Raw genomic sequence first — 22,327 nt, 5'->3', positions numbered from 1 at the left:
AACAGAAAGAGTGAACGATAAAGATCAACATTCTTGCAGTCTACAAAAAAAAAAAGCTTTCCTCAGACTGCCTTTATAATCAATATGGTAGATAACAAACTTTATCCATCAGAGCAGTAAAGGTCAGCCACCTTCAGACTTTGGGGAATAAATATCGAAAGCCAAAGTTCTACAATTTACAGACAGCACAACACTTTAAATCAAACTTTTATGCAAGACACAGCACATAATTTTGGCCTCAGGTGGTTAGAAACACAATGACTCTATGCTTTGTCCCCTTGAGCTGTTGTCTTCTGTTTTTATTGCATCATCTTGGGTTTAGATTCAATAAATTGGCCTATTTTATAGCTTAAAAACTCTATAAATAATTTTAATCTAGGCTTACTCCATGGTCAGCTGGTTTTATTTTATTAAAGGACCTTATAAAGCAATAGCAAAAGTGTTGAAGTTGTTGAAGTAGTTGAACGGTTCTAGGGCCAGAGAGAGCAGAACATTGTACTGCTGCCAAGATATACATTGTTGCTTGATCTGGCAAGTTTTCAACTGAAAGCATGGCTCCAGCAGTTTAATTTGAATTAGGGATAAATAATGAACATTAGGCACCAGTGCGGCCATGGCCCAGCCAGTCTTGTTGTAGATGAACTCCAAGTTGTTTCTGCGCAGGTAGAGAAGCCCACCGACCAGAGACACCAGCAGAGCTAGAGCGATCGTACCCGAGTAGTTGGGTGGCCGGAACACCCGAATCTAGACAAAAACAAACAAACAAACAAAAAATTAAACTTTTGACCAACACCCTCTATTGGGGGAACAATGCCAATACTCCATGAATAACTAATGCAACAATTAAGTGGAAGCAAAATCTGACTTTTTGTAAAAAGTTAACAATAACAACATCATGTCAGTGTCGAAGTGTCACAGATTACAGTAGCTTTGATAAGCAACCTAGAAATAACATTTTAAATACTTAATTATTAAATAATTACATCATGATTTCAACAATTCTGACACTGTTTAAAACTGATCAAATGGAAAAAAAAGAGAATTTTGTACCCTATATTGTTAAGAATATAATTGTACTAATTGCAATAGTGGTAACATAAAGCATACAAGTGGTCAACACAAGTGAAATTTTGACACTTGACAGCATATGGTAATAACATTATTATTATTATTATTAATAATATTAGAGGTGTGACGAGAGCTCACAAGATGAGACACAAGATTTTTACACAGTATTTTTAAGAAATTCCCAATGATGAAATACATGACTATACAAAAATATTCTGCATGTGCATTTGAAATGTTTTAACTAATCATCTAGTAATGAATGTCATTTCAGTTCTACTTTCTGAGTATGAATTATCATATGTGGTAAAAGACAACAATACTCAAGCACTTTTGCCATAAACTCGACTGACTGTATGAGTCTCTTTAGACCTTAGAAATTATACACAGCAAATTTCTGGAGTTGAAAAATCAGGAGTCAGGCAAAAAAAGTGTGAAAGATTTTTGGAGTTTATTTTTTAAACTGACTACAGTTTGTGTTATGGGATACTCCCTGGCTGTGTTGTATTTTAGAGTTCATTCATCTTTGTTCAGGAGCGTGTTCTGGAGTTAAATGTTGAGAAGTGTGCCACAACATGACCCTGGTTCTGCAGCACAAAAGACTAATGGACTTAAAGATTGGACCACTAATTCATATCTGGACCATGGGATTTGAAGCAGTTTTTTAAAGATTTTGTGAAGAACTTCAAGAATTTGACTTGCAAATAAACACCATTTTGCAGTAGCATATCATTGGGAATGCTTGTCTTTAAAAGCAGTTGAGTCTGGTCCAGTCAAAATGTGTTCACTTGAGACACTTGAATTTTCAAAAAATGTAACTGGCATCTCTCCATGTTGATTCACAAGCCACTGTCAATCTCACAAAGTGGCTAAAATGTTATGGTGTTGAGTATCGTGTTGGACTCTTTGTTTGCATGGGTACTGATGAAAACATGACACTTTTCAGCAAAATAACCATCATTTTACACAAAGTTTTTTTTTTGGAGGATTGAGGATGAAACGTTTTTTCATGATCACTTTCATGCTTTTCAAGTGAGTAAAAAAAAAACAAAAAAAAAACAAACAAGGGAGATACTGGTTATAGAAAGGGGAAGTTTAAGACATTTCAAATCTTTTGATGCCCAAATGTCATATGGGTGTTTTATGTTGTATCAGAGAGTTGTATTATCTGATTTCTTATTTAAATAAGTTGTTCACTGTGAAGTTGTTTATGACAGCAGTTCATTCCAAAGTGTGTCCATGCATGGAATTTCTAAAACTAATGTATGGATTTGCTCATATAAAAGCAGTAAGTCAAGAGTATGGCGTTCAGTGTAGTCATTTTCACATAAAACATTATATTGTGTTAAATAAATGTTAACTCTATTATAATTAAATAAGTTTTAGAGTTACAATTACTCTACGTAGGATTAGTATTTTAACTCCAGAAAGAGTTCAATTTTAACTCTAAAAAAGTATTAAAAATTCAACTACGAGAGCAGAGTTATTTTAACTCTGCGCTGGAGTCTATATGATGGTCACGCATGTACACTCAGTTTGAGTTAATTTTAACTAACAGGGAGTTTATTCCAAAGACCAGAATTTGCTGTGTACAACTTTTGACCTCCTAACTGAACACCTTTATTTTATCATAGAAATAAAAACAGTATAAATAAATAAAAAAATAAAAAAAATCAGTTTTCTCTTAGTCTTATTAAGTGCAAACAATAAGTGCAACCATAATCAAAGTACTCTCTCAATGTTCAAAGTGCAAATAGAGACCACATTTTTCTTCAAACATGATAAGGATCTAAGAGATGGTTACAACTACACAGCCCAGCCTTAGATAGCTTTCATATTGGGAAATTTTTGCATGCACCAGCGAGCCACTCTCAAAATGTGGGGTATTGAAATCGCATTTGAATGCGCGCTCGCGTTTTACTTTCACAATCACGCGTACTCTGTGAATAGGGGGCGGCGGTGCTGAGCGCACATTCTACAAGAGAAGACATCTGTCAGGTGCTTTAGGCTCTGTTGTGCAACGAATCTTCCGCCATGGTCTTGTCAGTCATCTCGTCATGTGATCAGTGAACTCTGATTCCTGATGCACTATATAGCCTATGACTCAACACAGCTAGATTGAATTGAAGCAACCATTATCCAACTGAATTCAATGTTTTTTATTTCAATAAAAATCAAAATGACAGTGGAGGCATAATGTAAACGTAGCGGTGGCATATTCAATCCTAATTTCACCCAGCTTTTCAATTAGTCACATTTTAATTTTGCAAGATCTTGTGGCAAGAGATCTCGTCACGCCCCTAATTAACATTGGTAAAAAGTAAACAAATAATTAACCAAACTCAGACAGACAGACAAAAACTATTTCTCAGATATTGGTGTAATCAAGCATGTAAAAATAGGTTTTAAAACATGAAAAAACAGTATTCTGACAGTTGTCCTGTTATTTGTTTATTTGAATCCCCATTAGCCACTACCTAGACAGTGGCTACTCTTCCTGGGGTCCAAATGTTTTGTCTTTTAAAAACACACAAGAAAAATAATGAATAAATATCTATGAACCTTACTCCACTTCAAAATGAAGAAGTAAATTTTGATTTAGTAAAAAAATTAGAGAGAAATAAAGAGGGTCAAAGTGGAAAAAAAAAAAAGAAAAGAAAAAAAAGAAAATGAAATTAAAGCCTGGGTTCAACTGTTAAAGCACTGCAATCAAGGCCACGTAAATTGTATGTGTTACGGTCTGAATATCTTACTTTCAATTAAACCTTTTCTTGAGGAGGAAACTTCATTCAAAACCACTGTATGTGAATTCACTGACTATGCAGCGAGGCAATTGCCTTAGGTTTCAGACACAGCCATTGTCTACTGAATGCATTCATTCCTGCAAAGGTTGACGATCTCTCCCTTCTCTTTTGCACTCTTTTCTTCGCCTTAGGCCAAAAGTAGACCCAAAGGGCTAGTAAGTCTAAGATGCATTGGACGCTCAGGATGCTCTATTTATGAGCGTTGTGATGCGAGACCCAGAGGGCTGTAAACATGTTTAGTGTCTGTCGCTCAAGGTCTTAATGTTTCCCTTCAAAACGTGTACTACAAACTCTGCTGCTGCCTCCAAATCAGATCAGATTAATCTATGATAAAAATGGCCGACTTCATCTATAATTCTGTCTTCTCCAAGGGGTGGACGAACAATGATTCAATGCGCACAGATAGGCTGACAAAGACTAATAGCTAATTTAGCTGATGTTAAGGTAATTTGGTAAACAGAACAAAATAAAATAAAATATTTTAGTAATTTAGTAAACAGAGTTATGAAATAGAATAAAATAAAAAATACTTTTGGTGTATGCATTATACTTCCATTTTCTCTACTTTTTTTACTATTTAGCTAATGTATGTAATTTATTAAATAGAGAAATAATAATAATAATAAAAAAATGGTAATTTATGTTTACGGTAAACGGATATAAAAAAAAAGAATAAATAAAAATAAAATAAATAAATAAAAACAAAGATAATTTTGATGTATGCATTATACTTGCATTCTCTCTACTTTTTCCTATTTAGCTAATGTTATGGTAATTCAGTAAACCGTAATAAAAATTAAATTAAAATAAAATAAAATAAAATAAAAATGATGGTAATTTACTAAACAGAGTAATAAAATAGAATAAAATCAAATAAATACTTTGATGTATAATGCATGCAAAGTATTTATTTTATGTTATTCTATTTTATAGAATAAAATAGAATAGATAAATAGAATTAAAATAAAAACAGTAAATAAATAAAAAAAAACAAAATACTTCCGATGTATGCATAATTCAGTAAACCGTAATAAAAAATTTAATTAAAATAAAAATGATGGTAATTTCCTAAATAGAATAATAAAATAGAATAAAATAAAATAAATACTTTGATGTATAATGCATACATCAAAGTATTTATTTAATTTTATTCTATTTTATTACTCTATTTATAGAATAAAATAGAATAGATAAATATAATTAAAATAAAAACAGTACATAAATAAAAAAACAAAATACTTTTGATGTATGCATTATACTTGCATTCTCTCTAATTTTTCCTATTTAGCTAATGTTATGGTAATTTACTAAATAGAGAAATAATAAAAAAAATAAATAAATAAATAAACAAAACAAAATAAAATGGTAATTTATGTTTACGGTAAACAGATATAAAACAGAATAAATAAAAATAAAATAAATAAAAACAAAATAAATAGCTAATGTTTAGCTAATGTTATGGTAATTTACTAACAGAGTCACAAAGAATAAAATAAAATAAAAATTGAATAAAAACAAAATAAATTATGCATGTATGGGTATGCATGCATTAACCCATGAATGAAATAAATGATAGAAGAATAAAGCATATCATTCTATTTACAATTTTGTAAAAGGTTTTCCTTTAGCCAGGATAAAACACTGTAGTTCACAAAGTGTTTCCGTGCCTCTACAGAAATGTGAATTGAAGATGAATCAAAGATAACGAGTCCAACTTCATTGGAGGGAAGAGCGTTTCTAACATATGACCTCCGCTGTAATCTAAAAAGAGCTTCTTAATCAGTGCACTCCATCTGAGGAAAATCTGCCTTAAAAAAAAAAGTAGCTTTATCAACTCTGACATAACTCAGCCCTTCCTTAAAAGGTGATGTATACCTTAAGTGACTTATTTAAAAGTATTAAAGCTAAAACTGAGGTTGAGTCTTAATAAGGCAACTGAATTAGTGCCAGTGCTCCAAGGCAGTCGTCTGTAAACGCATTAAGGTGCTGGTGATATTTTTCAGTGAGAGCTTCTCTGGAGGGAAAATCTATGTTAACATGATGGGGAAATCAGATGTTATCTGTCTCCATTTGCTGGAGACCCCATATCTGGTTCTGCTTTCGCATGAAAGCACTGCTAGGTTCTACTTGGTAGACTTTGTGAATCTGTCAGTTTGCACATTTCCTCACTGATCATAATTTTTTTTTTTAAAGAATTGCATTGACAAAAAGCTTGATTTACCAAGCAAGCAGGAAGGAGTTCACTGTTCCAGACGGATAAAACAAAGCAAGGATTACAGAAGCCTGTACTGTAATCGTTGAAATTACAGAAGAAATCCTTTAATCAAAAGAGTGTTTATATTTGTCCTCAAACAGTCTTGTAGGATGTCAGACACATAATTATACTTTCAAGCTTTTGGCATCAGTTATACAAGCACTATATTATTATGTATAAAACTGTGCTAACATGTCTTGAAAGATCATAAAGAGGTTGCATTTTCAAGAGAGGGGAGCAAAGATGTTGCTTCTGACTTTCAAAAAGTGTTTATTGAGACTTATTTCTGCCCATTTTGGCATTTGCAATGTTGCTTCTAAAAGACCGCTTCTCAAACTATAACTAAACAGTCAAACTATATGAAAAAATGTTTAGAAAAACAGCTTTTGAGGTTTTTAAAAATGCCATCAGGCAAAAGACACCACTATAAAAGCTAAAATAAATGTTCGCGACAGATCGCAAATAAATGTGTCTGTAAGGCAGAGCAGTCTGCTTTCAACAGCGGTGCTTTTACATTTTAAAACGTTGTCAGTCTCGTGCATTATGATAGTGATGCATTTACACTTTTATTTGCTAAACACTGAAATGCACCAAGAGTGATATGAAATGGATAAAATTGTTTATATATATATATATTTGAAAAAAATGTTATTGGCACATTTCTCATTAAATTTTAAGGGATTTCTGACTATTATTCAAAAGTTTGAGCCTGTGTGTTTTTTTTTTTTACATTTTTGAAAGAAGTCTATTATGCATTTTTTTAATCAAAAATAAAGTACAAACAGTACAATTGTGAAATATTATAACAATTTAAAGTAATAGTTTTCTATTTTAATATGTAACTTATGTCACATGATCTAATAACTCGACATTCTAATGCTGATTTGGTACTTATTATTACTATTGTCAATGTGAAAAACATTGCTGCTTCTATATTTTTGTGGAAATCATGCTAACCTTTTCCAGGAAGAAAGTTCAAAAGCATTTGAAATAGAAATTTGTAACATTATTAATATATTTACTGTCACTTTTGATAAATTTAATGCATCTTTGCTGAATTTCTTTCAAAAAAAAAATAAAAAAATACTGGTAATGCAGCAGTATATAGTTTTGCATAACTTTAGACATACAGTACCTGCACATCAGTACGGTCTGCGATCCACTTGGCCAGCTGCTCAGAAGCAAAGCCAATCCGCTGAAGGTCAAAGGTGTCCGCCCTCTTCGGCTTCCCTTTGGCTGGGAAATGCATGAAGGTGGGGGCAGAATTCATGTTCAGCTGGAGGAGAAGAGAGAGAAGAGGTAGAAAAGGCAGGACATATGAGAGAGAAGAGGAGCAGGAAGCATAGGAAGGGCGGAGAGGGGAGGGGAATGATCAATTGAAGAGAAACAAGAGTACAAAAACATTAATATCTGTGAATCAATCAATAAAGCAGCAGGAACAGTGTGATGTGTATTAAAGAGATTACTTTTAATAAGGAGACAGGAGCAATTGAAGAGCCTCCAGAGGGAGGTAAATTACCCACTACAAGAATGAAGGGCAAGAGAGAACAACAGGATGAAATAATGTAATGATAGTGTTAAAAACAGGTACCCAAATATTTGAAAGTGTCATTTTTTTGACCCCATGCTGTTTCAGCTACTGATGTGAAAGAGTTCTTGAGTACTGAAAGCAGTCATCGATCATAATAAAGCACTTAATTCTTAACTTTGTGATTGGTTAGTCTTTTTTTGGTGATACTTTGTAGTCCAAATTATCAGCAATTTGGATCAAAACTTTTCAAGTGATGTTCACTCCAGAAACACGTCAGGGTGTTGAAACAGGACATGTTCTTTCTTTCAAAAGCAAGTGGACTGAGTGCAACTCAGTGGAACACAATAGAGGGTGTTGTGAGATGTGTTTTAAATGACCCAAAATTCCCATCTCTAGTTCCAACCTTGTATTTTCTTTCTTCTGTGAAACACAAAAGGAAATGTTAGACATTTTTCTGAGCTGCTCTATTATATGAAAGCTTGTTTCTGTCATGGAATAAAAAAAAATAATAATAATAATAATAGAAAAAGGATAATTGTGACATTTTATCTCACAATTCTGACTTCTTTTGCTCACAACTGTGAGTTTACATCTCGCATATCTTGCAATTATGACTATAACTCGCAATTCTGATTTTATAACTTGCAATTCAGATTTTATGCAATTGTGAGTTTATATCTCACAGTTCTGACTTTATAACTTGCAGTTTTCGGTTTATCTCGCAATTGTGACTTTATAACACGCAATTGTGACTTTATTACTCACAATTGCAAGTTTGTATCACAATTCTGATTTTATAACTCACAATTGCAAGATTATATCATGCAATTCTAAGAGAGAAAGTCAGAATTGTGAGAAAGTGTCACAATTACTTTTTTTTTTTATTTATGTAGTGCGGAAACAAGCTTCCATACTATTACATAAAAAATGTGAATGGTAATTATAATGGCAAGCTCAAAAAAGGACAAAAAGGCAGCATAAATTTATCATAAATGATCCATGTGTGCTCTGTTATGTATTTTCTAAAGCCTCATGGTTAAACTTGCAATTTTTTTTTTATTTTTTTAGAACAGTGATCTTTAATTTTGCAATATGGCTTTAATTTTTGTCTGTTTCTCACACTAAGCTATTATATGGGCTTAGAAATAATATAGTGTATGAGTCATATGGATAGCTTTTCCCCTCTTTTGGAGCTTAACAGTACACTACTGGTCAAATATTTGGAATAATTATGATTTTTTTGAGAGTATGATTTTGAAAGAAGTATCTTATGCTCATCAACCATTTTCTATTTTAATACAATTTAAAGTGTAATTTATTTCTGTGAAGGGAAAGCAGAATTATTACTCTAGTCGTCAGTGTCACATGATCCATCAGAAATCATTCTAACATGCAGATTTGGTGCTCAAGAAACATTTCTTATGTTGAAAACAGTTTTAGCTGCCTAATATAATACAGGAATGAGTCATGGGCTTAGAAGGCATATATAGTGCATGAGTCATATGTATATGCTCCTTTCTGGAGCTTTGCAGTGTCACCATCCATCTTCGTTGGAAGGAAAAGTGCAGCTGGCCATTCTTTCTCTCTAATATCTTATTTTACCAGACCCACAAACTCAGAAGAGGTGAAAAAGGTGTCATGTTATGAACTATATTGTTGTCACACAGGAGAACATTTTTGTGAATTTAACCGGATCTACACGATTCACACGAACGACATATTTTGATTCAAAATGGCGAATTTAGCAACTAATTTGCAGGTATGTTTTATGTTTCGCAGATGAAAGAAAACAATATGGGGTCAAAATTACATGATGGTGAATTACATTTTTATTCTTCGCATTAAAGAACAGAGAATGAATCTAGCTAAGTGATATTCAAGTAATTACATATAATTTCAATCACGGAGAGCAATCATGTAATCGCTGGTGATGAAATCGTCTCTTAAAAACATTGGGGAACATTATTAACCAGCACCTCTAACACACATCTGTTTATTAGCATACTAATGGACTAATACTGCTGTCCCCATGCTCTGGATGAAAACACATCAAATCAACATTAACCCACATGTCCTCCAAGAAATGGGTTTGGTGAGGGTGAACTGAAGCCATTGCAGTTTCCCAGAATGCTTAGGCTGTAGCACACTAGATTTTAGCACAGCAAAATTAACAAATATGGGTAAATGGGTATGACAATACCTTCAGGGATGAATAATAAATTATGTTACATTTAAAATATTAAAGTATACCACTTATTCCTGTTTCTTCATGAAGCTTTTTGAAATTTAAATTTCAAAACATTCTTTTAAAGTGCCAAAATGAGAGTTTTCTCTATGTTTAATTATCAGCCAAGAGCCATTTGCAACTTTTTTCACTACACAAATTTACAACTCATAGTTTAGTTTTATAGTTTTAGTATGCATGCGGAAAAACAAATTATGTGCATTATTTACCAAGTTTCCAAAGTTTGCATGCATATGAAAGGAAGTGAATGAACAAAATCTTGTTTGACCACCCTTTTATACATCGATACCTCATCAATATCAACGCCAAACAAAGAGACACCCCGAAACTAAACTGAAATTTTGTCATTTTTGATTGTGTATCAACTAGGCGATACCATCATGTCACGATTTGATACATATGATGATACTGAACTCGCGATACAATATTATTGCGATACTCCAAGACATATGGTAAACAGTTAACAAAAGATGTAATTTTGATTAAAATTCTAAATTTGGTAATATATTGGGGGTGGACATGAATAGGCATACACTTGGTGCTGGTAACCCAATGCACAGGTCAATGGTGACACCAGAATAAAAATATTCATGATTCTGAAGCTGAAAATACAGAACTATTTTAGACGAGTATGCTTGCACCCTGTCATTGACTAGATATATTTAAAATAATGTAGGCCACTTTTTACTGGTAACATAAGCCATTTGGCATTATCAGGACCCACAAATATTCCCCCATTGCATTATTATACATTATATTCAACATTATGGCCCGGTTTTACAGAGAGGATTCTACTAAGCCAGGATTAGGCCTTTGTTCAATTAGGGTATTTAAAGGGTTAGTTCACCCAAAAATGAAAATTCTGTCATTTATTACTCACCCTCATGCCGTTCCACACCCGTAAGACCTTCGTTAACCTTCGGAACGCAAATTAAGATATTTTAGTTGAAATCCGATGGCTCCGTGAGGCCTGCATAGGGAGCAATGAAATTTCTACTCTCAAGATCCATTAATGTACTAAAAACATATTTAAATCAGTTCATGTGATTCAATATTAATATTTTAAAGCGACGAGAATATTTTTGGAGCACCAAAAAAACAAAATAACGACTTATATAGTGATGGCCGATTTCAAAACACTGCTTCAGGAAGCATCAGAGCACAAATGAATCAGTGTATCGAATCTGCTCTTCGGAGCGCCAAAGTCATGTGATTTCAGCAGTTTGGCGGTTTGAATCATGGTTCGATACGCTGATTCATTATGCTCCGAAGCTTCCTGAAGCAGTGTTTTGAAATTGGCCATCACTATATAAGTTGTTATTTTGTTTTTTTGGCGCACCAAACATATTCTCGTCACTTTATAACATTAATATTGAACCACTGTACTCACATGAACTGATTTATGTTTTTAGTACCTAAATGTATCTTGAGGGAGGAAATGTCATTGCTGGCTATGCAGGCCTCACGGAGCCATCGGATTTCAACAAAAAATATCTTAATTTTTGTTCCAAAGATGAACAAAGGTCTTACAGGTGTGGAACGGCATGATGGTGAGTAATAAATTACATTATTTTCATTTTTGGGTGAACTAACCCTTTAAGTAGCCTTTATAAACGTACCCTAGAAAAAAACATTTCTGGTGTGCATCTTGAGATAAAAATCGCTCTGACATATTTTAAGATTATTGCATATGTCAGTGCAAGTTACTTTCAGTTAAAACAGCTCAAACGTGCATTTTAGTCTGTGAAACCAGGGGTTTATATAGTAGTTTAATGTAGTACTGACACTAAAACTCTGTACACTTGAATATATTTTGACATAGTATATTGTTACACCCCTAGTAACAACTAGTTTTGTAGTTGATGCATTTATGTAAAGCTGCTTAGAGTTATAATACCAGCCACTCTTATAAATAGTGAAAATTTCATCACACTAGTGCTGTGTGATAACACTAGTGCCTAGATTCATGATTATACCAAAAAAAAGCCTAATATAAACTAAGTAATAAACTAATAAATCAGAAAGCTCATTTGAGTCTTGTCCACTAGACTTTCCCTAGGGGCTTGATGTCTTTATGAGCTGGAGCAATTTGTTTTACTCGAATGAATAAGGTTTTTGATGAACCCAAATAAGAGACTCCACTGAGGAAATAACAGCACATGGATGTCAGTAGTGCTAATCTAATTGATGACTATTACCCTATACAGCTGTACAGGCATCTATAAGCGCAAGAACACATCAGTTTATGATAAAGCTTTCTTCACAAACTCACTCCGTTTAGTGTGCAAATTGCAGTAGAACAGCTACGTATCAGCGTGTGTTAAATTAATGTGCATGTTCTGTGTCATAAAGATTTTCTTCTCTATAATTTGCTTCTGAGAAGTGTGACATTTCATTACATGGATAACAGACGGGGAGCTATTTTCCATTTGATTGTTCTTGCTGCTTTTTAAAATGTAATTCCTGAAGTTGTCAGGCTCTGACAAATTAGAAGTTGAGACCATTTGAGCATGCGTGTGGAAGGAATGGAACAAAGAGTAAATGTGGTCAGGAAACGCTTGTCTTTTCTGAGCTTGTATAATTTAATTAAAATTAAACCAACTATTTTGTAGGGGTTATTATTAGATAATTACCATGAACAAAGTCACCACATCTTTTGAACAATGATTCCATGACTTTTTTAGTCACAAAGAGCAATTTCAGAGCTGAGCATAACTAGAAAAAAATATATTCACTATAAATGTCCTTGATTTTTCAGTCAGGCAACCTGAGAACTACTACTACTACTAATAATAATGCTAATAATAATAATAATAATAATAATTAGTATTATACATTATCTCAGACCAAATACCAGTGGCGAGCGGTGACTTTTTTTAACCGGGTATGCTGAGTGGTGCGTCATGTAAAAAATGTAGCCATTGCAGTTATAACGCTATACGCTGAGTGGGTTTACAGCTAATAAACATTCTCTCTAGACCAGGGGTGTCAAACATATGGCCCGCAAAGCTGTCCAATCTGGGGTGATTTGAACTTAAAAAAAAAAAAAAAAAAAAAGAGATGCCCATTGGCCATAAATCCAAACGTTTTTAGATTTATTTTGGTCAATCTTTATTCCGGGCTTGCAAACAAACTGCTTTGTAATAATTTCCCAAAATTTAATTTATGGAAATATTTATGAAGTCTGTAAACAGGATGTTAACACAGATACAAGCTGAATACGGAAACAAAGAGGAGAACACATGCACCAGCAGAGAAAATACTGCACCATGCACAAGTTCACTGTTTGCAAAATATAGAAAGGATAATATAAATATTAAATTAGGGTTGATATGAATGTATCTCTGAAGGGGACTGTCTTCAAAAAAGTTTTGATGGCATTTATAAAGTAGTAGCCAAGCAATACTGCTTTTTGTATAGCAGTAACCAAGGAAACGCTATATCGCTGCTGTTCCTTAAGCGCCACCTACTGTCAGAGATTGAATTTGCATTTTCATTCAGTCCGTCTGCTGATTGTGCAGATGTCTTATGAAGCATAATTTCACAAAGCTAAAATCAGGCCATGCTGTTTTTGCTGTTATTCTTGAAATTATACAATAATTTAAATTAAAAACAACTGCTTGTGCATAACATCATTGTTGGGATTGTGATAAAAATGCAGAGTTTGCCTCTAATATCAAAGGGCTACACATTTTTAAGGCCAGTTTGGCCTGTGGAAACATTAACAACAAATACATTTGCTTTAAAAAAATCTGCAAACAGTACCAGGATCGGCCAATTTGCTTAAAAAAAAAATAATGGTGCTAATAAAAATATTAAATAAAGCATTATTTAAATAAATCTAATGGTCTTTTTGCTGTAAAAAACAAATGCAGTTTTAAAGAGCAGTGTACAAGTTCTCTCGCAAATTAATTTGTTGTTTATATGGTTAATATTAGGCTAATGCAACTATGAGCGCACTAAGGTTAAAAGAAAAAAATGGTAATTCTGCCACACATTGTTAATTTTATCCTGCCATCAACCTAAAATGATTTTAACACCCCTGCTCTAGACCATGTTAGTTTACTCAGTTGCTTATGACACATAGCAACACAGCGAAAAGTACTTCTATGTTTTATTGAGAGTGGCCTACATTTACCTGTTGAGACGTGCCTCACAAGCACCTGTAAGAACTTTTGTGATGTTTGAGTCGACGGAGGCGCGACATGCGAAAGGTGCGTTTGCAAAATATGTTGTATTTTTGTAATCCGCTATGTGCCGCTAGTGTCACACAAACAACATCGCCTTTAATCGTATCAGTTTAGGACACTAAATCAGACACAACAAATAAAAAACACCATGGCGTCAATTTAAATGTATGCCAGAAGTACTTTTTAAATTAATAATTAAAAATAAGTAGGCATATAATATCATTAGTATTAGCAGTATATTATAAAAACTAGAATGTAATTATAATAAAATAATAAGGCTATAAAAATACAAATATCAGTATTCTTTAAAAAATTAAGATGAAATTATGCAAACTGATGACTTTAACAAACGCACAGACTATTGATTAACATCCTCTGATAGTTACAGTAGGACTGTCTTAAATAATTTATTTTGTTTTCAGTTTTCATACAGAAATTAGGCCAATTTCCTTGTGGGGAAAATTAAATATATATATACTATGAAAATAGTGTAAGTTATGATTTTCCCCATTTGGCTAAGTCTAGTTAGTTTTGTATCAAATAAAATGTGATTTTCGGTGATCGAGATCTGGCAGCAGCTTTTTTTTCCTCTTGGGCAAGCGGTCCGCTCATTGCTTATCCTGTCCATGTAAACTCGCATAGACCAGCAAACCAATGAGAACGCGGGACGATTATGACGCTCCATAACAAAAGCGCGAAGGCACAAAAGCTGCTGTAGATCAGCTTACCTGGAAGTCTCTGTAACTGGTAGATTTAAAGAAAATTACCGTAGTTTGGCAAATAAATAAATTACGGACAGTTAAATACGCATTAGCAATCATGTAGGCTTTATGGTACACATCAAACAAGGGATTCAATAGTAATTTATAATGTTAATATTAATTGCCGAGTCCACGAATGGCTTGGGTATGCAGAGCATTCACAGCTTATATGGACCGCACGCCACTGATATATATTATATAAGTAATTAATCTGCATGTAACTTTATATCAATAATATTAATGAGCAGCAATATTTAACTACATACACTAAATTAAATTAATGTCAAATACCATGTGAGTGATACTTTTCATATACTATTTAAGATATTTAACAAATATATGACAATATTTGATTTCAATTTTTAATTTGCACGTGAACTGAATATATTTAAATATTTCTTAAAATCTCTTATATTTTGATGTTTTCTCTCTGCAGGGCCCTTTGCATAAACCAAATAGCTAGACAGACCTGACGAAATCCATGTGAATGAGAAATAGAGCTGGATATTTACCTGTTGAAAGACGTCAGCGCCCTCATCATAATCCACAACCGTAAAGAACAGTTTGTTGGAGAAGGCCGAAGAGTATCGCCAGGAGTTAGCCAGCACCTGATATTCCTCATTAGCTTGCCTATGAGAGAGAGAGAGAGAGAGAGACATTTTCAGAAGCATAGAGACAGACAGAGAAAGAGTAAGAGATTACTCATTAGAAGAAAGATAGCAAACAAAAAGAAGACAACAAGAGGGACTTCATTACAGGAACATCATCTCACTGTTACTTATTACAGTGATTGCTGTTTATTTCATACTAGGTAGACAGTATAAAGAGAACAAGAGAGGGAAAAAAAAGCAGACAATGCTGCTAATTAGGTATCTGTTCTTCTGCAGACACAACAAAGATGTCCACCTGCCAGTTCCCGGAAATTGTCACTGTGATGTCCACCACCGATAAATAAACAAACAAATGGAATTTAAACATTGATGAAGCAGAATCAAAAGAATTCACATCACTTCAAAGAGCTCATGTTTTCCCCCATACACTCGCATAGACAAAACACACATAACCAGTAAGTGTTAATTTGAATTTCACACCCTGCACATAAGTCAGTCTTAGTTCTGGTTACATGCTGCATCTCCAGGTCACTACCTTCTGTAACGGCCATCTTAGTAAAAACTACAGAGATCCCAATCCCCTTTTTATCGGTTTATGAAATGACAGGCATCCTACAGTATGTTAATAACTGTAACTGAAACATTGTTCAGAAAACAAATCTCATTCAAATAGTGCTAAATAAACATGAATTTACAGATTGAAAGCTTCCAATTTAAAGACATGTTAAATGCATCAATAAACTAAATGTACCCATAAACATCAATAGAGCAGAGCACTCTGCAGGTGGTAAAAACAAACAAGTTTAAATATGCATGATTATACACATTAATGTTTCATGTTATGCTGAGTGTCCATTTTCAAAAAGCAAGTGCTGAGCTGATGTTAACTTATCTGTCATTGAGACTTTACTGCAGTCAAAAGTGCTCTGGAGAGCAAAGTCCTTTGGGACTTGGGTAAAATGGCATTTCATGAACACCTTTGGGGAGATGACAAAAAGCACGGCACTGACTCGGTATTTCGGAAGCAATTCCTGTTCTCTGATTATGACATTTAAGACTCCCCCTGTGCTATTTAAGATATTTAAAGACATTTTACAGCCTTCAATTTTGAAAAGTGACTAAGGCATTTTAAAACTTTTAAGGACCCTTGGACAAAATACAGGCATGGAATTCAGTGAGGTGAATGACTAGTTAATTTAAGAAAGTCCAATACACAGTATAATGGATTTAAACTAGGGCTGTCAATTTAACAAGTTAATTTAATTAGTTATGGAAAAAATAACGTGCTAAAATTACTGACATTTAATGCACCCACCCCACCTCAGACCTACAGTGGGTACGGAAAGTATTCAGACCCCCTTAACTTTTTTCACTCTTTGTTATATTGCAGCCATTTGCTAAAATCATTTAAGTTCTTTTTTTTCCCCCTCATTTATGTACACACAGCACCCCATATTGACAGAAAAACACAGAATTGTTGACATTTTTGCAGATTTATTAAAAAAGAAAACTGAAATATCACATGGTCCTAAGTATTCAGACGCTTTGCTGTGACACTCATATATTTAACTCAGGTGCTGTCCATTTCTTCTGACCAGAACCCTTCCTAGAGCTGGCCGTCCGGCCAAACTGAGCTATCGGGGGAGAAGAGCCTTGGTGAGAGGTAAAGAAGAACCCAAAGATCACTGTGTCTGAGCTCCAGAGATGCAGTCGGGAGATGGGAGAAAGTTGTAGAAAGTCAACCATCACTGCAGCCCTCCACCAGTCGGGGCTTTATGGCAGAGTGGCCCGACGGAAGCCTCTCCTCAGTGCAAGACACATGAAAGCCCGCATGGTGTTTGCTAAAAAAAAAACACCTGAAGGACTCCAAGATGGTGAGAAATAAGATTCTCTGGTCTGATGAGACCAAGATAGAACTTTTTGGCCTTAATTCTAAGCAGTATGTGAGAAGAAAACCAGGCATTGCTTATAACCTGTCCAATACAGTCCCAACAGTGAAGCATGGTGGTGGCAGCATCATGCTGTGGGGGTGTTTTTCAGCTGCAGGGACAGGACGACTGGTTGCAATCGAAGGAAAGATGAATGCGGCCAAGTACAGGGACATCCTGGACGAAAACCTTCTGCAGAGTGCTCAGGACCTCAGACTGGGCCGAAGGTTTACCTTTCAACAAGACAATGACCCTAAGCACACAGCTAAAATAACGAAGGAGTGGCTTCACAACAACTCCGTGACTGTTCTTGAATGGCCCAGCCAAAGCCCTGACTTAAACCCAATTGAGCATCTCTGGAGAGACCTAAAAACAGAATTCAGGGGTCTTTAAATGCATTTTTAAGTTTCGTTGTTTTGTTTTTGCAGGTGCTCAAAACTGGCCCAAGGTGCGACACTACAACTAAAGAAATCTGTCTGAACCTGTATGGATGTAGTAATGCTATAGTGGGGAACTGGGGATAAATTTAAAAACAACTTTTCCATGCAAACTGAAATGGCTAAACTTACAAATTAGTTACAGACTACTCAGCTTCTAGTCAATTAGTCGACCATTGTTACCTACGCCTACAGTATTCAAGACAAAATAATAGAGGGAGAAAGAAAACAATTAAGTATTGACAGGGATAGGGATGGAGGGCAAATAAGGAGGAAAAACGAGAATATACATAAAACATGTGATTTGAGTAGACAGCAGATAATTAAAAAAGCATTAGGGGTCACGTTGACGTGATAGGGTGACTGGGCATTTAAAGGTCGATCTGCTTTAAATTAACTTCCTCTATTTTGGTAGCACTGACTGTTCCAGTCCGTTATCTTTATTCAATGAAGCTGGTAGATGATGTCTGAGAATTCGGAATAGGACTAGTGGGAGTGGTTCACACTCTAAGGCTTGATATTCAGCTGAGGAACATGACTGTACGAGCACGGAGTCATTTTAGCTGACGATTGAAGGATAATGAGGGGAGAGATGGATGTGAGGTGAGTGGATGGGGGCTAAGTAGCTGTCGTGGGATAAATAGATGGGAATGATGTCTGGGGTGGAGGCTGCTTGGAACTAGACAGATGTAGAAGGTTTTCCGGTGGTGCTCTGGGGCAGATCAAATCTTTATCTATGACCGTGTTTACGCCTGGTATTATCATTTGACTTCAGTAAATACAGCGTTATACCTGTGGACTAAAAGATGAATGTGCATGTCTCACCTGCAGACAGAACATTGTCTCTGGGGTTGTAGTGCGGTGAACATCACAATAACGGAATAGTTCCGGGGTGGAGCTTTGACGAACCGCCGGAACTTATCCCCGTTCATACGGATCACGGAACGGCGGGAACTCCACTCCATCATTTGCTCCACCTTCTCTGCCAGCATGTTCTAGAAGACAACAGATAGGGATAGAGAAATACATAGAGTTGTGTACTGTTCAGACACTAAAGAATCTATGCACTAACATTACATAAATTCTCCAGGAAAACCACATGGAGAAACAAACAACAACAACAACAACAACAACAACAAAAACATTAGCCCTCATAAGCAACTTGTCATTCCAAAAACAAACTAACAACAACAACAAAAATATTAACAGTGACTTCAGGTCAGGAAAAGAAGCTGAACTGATCTGTAACTGCAAAAGGCAACATCCTATTTCTTTTTTGTTTACAGTCTAAGAAAGACATTCTGTAAATGTCACCATAAAGATTGCTTGTTGACGGAAAAATGGCTAAAGGAAATACTAGGCAGTACCCGATGAGTTCAATACAATCTCAGAGCAGGAGTTAGCCTATAGTGGTTTATATTAGGATAGTTGACAATTTCTATAGAAGCTCAGGGACTACACAAAAAGCACTCCACATGAGAGCTTGACCTTTAATTAATTTTAATAGTTTGTTGCAGTGTTGTTATTGTTAACTAAAAGTAAAAATAAAACTTTTTCAGTTTATTAAAATAAAGCTGAAATGAAAAAAATTTTTAGATGAAAAACAAACCAAAAATGGTGCATTGTCAACCAACTGAAATAAAAGCTAACCCTAAAATAAAAGCTAATTCAAAATATGAATACTAAAATAACACTGGTTTGATGTTAGCATGTTGTAAAGCTAATGATGTGAATCTTTAATGATTATTAAAATAGAGAGCACACAGAAAAAATGGGTTTTCATGTTTCCACTTAGTTTGTTGCAGTGCATCATGAAAACTTTTTTGGTCACACATTCCCCTTTAAAACCTTTGAAAAAAAATTGGCATAAAAAAATGCCATCCACTGAAGTAGTGCTCTTCTACGTCGAGAAATTTCTTTGTCGGGCTTGTTCAGACATTGCAAATTCAATGGTCTAAAGAAGAAATATTCAGTGGAATTGGTGTTCGGTGCAGAGTGCCAATCGCTATTTACGCACTTGAACCCCGTTGCAACGGCTATTGTCTGTTTTGTTGTTTGGTTTTCTGCTGATCTTCCGCGTCCCCAGGTTTGCGTAACAAAATCAGCCCAATGGTGGCCAAAACTAGCCTAATCATGTTCCGGGGGGTGGGAAGTCGCTTCAACTCGCGGACTAAAACAAAACAAAACAAAACAACAAAAAAACTTGGCAACAGTGCCTGCTGCAGTGCCTTTTCATTCCATTATCATATTAAGAACTAGGTCAGTGAACAGGTGTGACACTCTCTTTACTTCTCTCTTTCATAATGCTCTGTTTTAAAATCCAAGAACTTAACATTCAAAAAACTTCAAATCGATCAAGGCTCAGTCCTCAAACAATTCAGGTTTTAGTAACTTCCAAAAACTTAAAATGGAGTCAAATATGATTGGAAAACTTAATGCTTTGAAATAATATGCACTAAATCATTCACAATAAGGCAACAAACATATGGTAAATTGAGTTAATGTCAACTTAAAATAACTTGGTCACGTATTACATGCGTTCCATGTCACAGTGAAATTTAATTGCACGCACCAAATAACACTAATGAATAACATGCGCTTTGTAATGAAATTGTGGGAAAGCATACAGAAGGTAATGCTATAATGCTATGTATGTATAATGTGTAAGTGCAAGGAGTACAGTTAATGGATTTCTACAATACTAAGCTCAATATTGTGTACCATTTTCATTAGTAATCCAGTACTGTGATTTGAGCCTCAAATTAACCTTATACAATTTTCACCATTCAGCACAGAGACACACTATACTTTATCCAACCACTGTACATACTCTATGCCCCAATGCCCTGTTTCTTGTTTTCATCTTCCCCCTCTTTTCCCTCCCTCGCTCTCTTAACATCAGCAATAATTCGTCTTTTATATATTTCTGTCCTGCTTTTTTTCCTGCCCAAAGTTGACAACACTTCAGATGTTATGGCTCTGGGCACTCATTTGTTTAAAAGGATGATCAGAGGAGTGTGTAAACTCAAGGGCACATTGCATTATTTAGCTGCATTTGTTGTGGACTGGAAGAGTCTGACAGAAAGGAGGCAAGTGATGGCTCTGTCAGTGAGCCCAAATTGAAACATCGTGCGGAGGTCACCCCAGGCTTGACAAGATAGATGTTTGTTAGCATTGGAAAGGAAGCAGGCCAAAAAAAAAAAAAAAATACTTCTTTTCAAGCTTATTCATGCAGTTCAACATATTCTTGCCACCTCCTCTGTATTTCTGCGCAAGGAATATGCTATGAAGTAATGCAAGTGATGATTTTGTGGGAGGGGGATAGGGGCAATGAAATGTTTTTGTGTTTGAACATATAACTTTTTAAACAAAAAAGCAAGAGTTATTTTTCATGATACTTTAGGCTGACACACACCAAGCCAACATCATAAAACTAGCAATGATGAAAGCCGACTGTAGCCAGCCAGCATGTACATTCTGCGTCTGAATAAGAGGAAATAACTTCCCCTACCAGCAGGTGGCAGTAGTCTGTATTTGTCATTCAAAAAAGGAAATCAGAACTAGGACTGTGGATCCACAAACTGTAAACAAAGCAGCGGCTGCTTATTTTGAATATGAATCATGTTCAACAGTTTCCACTTTCTTTATTCCAGATGGTCACGCTGTTATGAAAATATTCTTGTATGGAATGCTAAGATAAGATGAAGACGTAAAATTAGAAGAGCCTTTTTTTGTGCCCTGTTGGCTTCATTGTTTGCTAGATTTTGTCATTTCTGTTTTTCTTCTCCTGCACTGTTCACTTACTTAAGTTTACTTAGCTGAACAGCCAGAATGGTGTCTCTCACAATGATTCAACACGCTCAATCGTCCGAAAAGATGCCCATGGTGGTGTGAATCATGCCAAAGGTGTGGAACACATTGCAAAAACTTGGCTGACATATAAACATTATCTGCTGGCCTGACATCACAGCCTTTAAGGCCCCAATATACTTCATACAAAATCGAAGAATGAACTGATGTGATGTAATTTCAAAACAATCAGGTGTTTGGAGTTTGTTTTGGGAGTTCAAAACAGTCTGCTGAAGCGAACTTTCCCGAAAGGTATAGCTGTGAGCAACTTTGTACTACCATTGGTCCATTGCGAAAATGTAATTGGTAGGTGTGCTCTTTCACATGAAAGTCTTTTCTGGTTCATTTCTTCGGTTCAGTCCATCGAGGTCAGATGTCAGAAATACTTCTGATGAATCAAGACACTGGCACTGGTTTTCATGTTCAATATGGTAAAGCTGCTTGATTTTAAGCAATCTATTGTATAGAGTGCTATAAATAAATGTAGATAACTAGAGCTTGTGCAAGTGTGTTTATTTTGTCATCAGATGTTCACTAAAAACATATCGCTGTTCACGTATTTCGAACTAAGCGAAGAACAAAAAAAGAACTGGTAGTCCCATGAGTCTTTATAGATGGTTCACACAATAAGCACACTCTTCACAAACATGTA

The 22,327-nt window shown here is 35.0% G+C and overlaps 1 protein-coding gene across 2 annotated transcripts in view; it reads right to left on the bottom strand.

Annotated features, from left to right (window-relative positions):
• The window catches only part of tusc3 (tumor suppressor candidate 3), a 151,398-nt gene that overhangs the window by 46,991 nt on the left and 82,080 nt on the right, over positions 1-22,327 (bottom strand). For both annotated transcript variants that reach the window (XM_067403710.1, XM_067403709.1), the window contains exons 2-5: positions 18,652-18,821; positions 15,363-15,480; positions 7,259-7,399; positions 604-744 (exon numbers count right to left, since the gene is read on the bottom strand). In XM_067403710.1, the coding sequence (XP_067259811.1) occupies positions 604-744; positions 7,259-7,399; positions 15,363-15,480; positions 18,652-18,818 (567 nt within the window). In that variant the 5' untranslated portion in view covers positions 18,819-18,821. The remainder of the gene's footprint in view (positions 1-603; positions 745-7,258; positions 7,400-15,362; positions 15,481-18,651; positions 18,822-22,327) is intronic.

The sequence above is a fragment of the Chanodichthys erythropterus genome, chromosome 12 (genome assembly GCF_024489055.1).
Source record: "Chanodichthys erythropterus isolate Z2021 chromosome 12, ASM2448905v1, whole genome shotgun sequence".
Classification (NCBI taxonomy): Eukaryota; Metazoa; Chordata; class Actinopteri; order Cypriniformes; family Xenocyprididae; genus Chanodichthys; species Chanodichthys erythropterus.
Note: the sequence above shows the minus strand (reverse complement) of the source record. Positions and strands in the feature narration are given on the sequence as shown.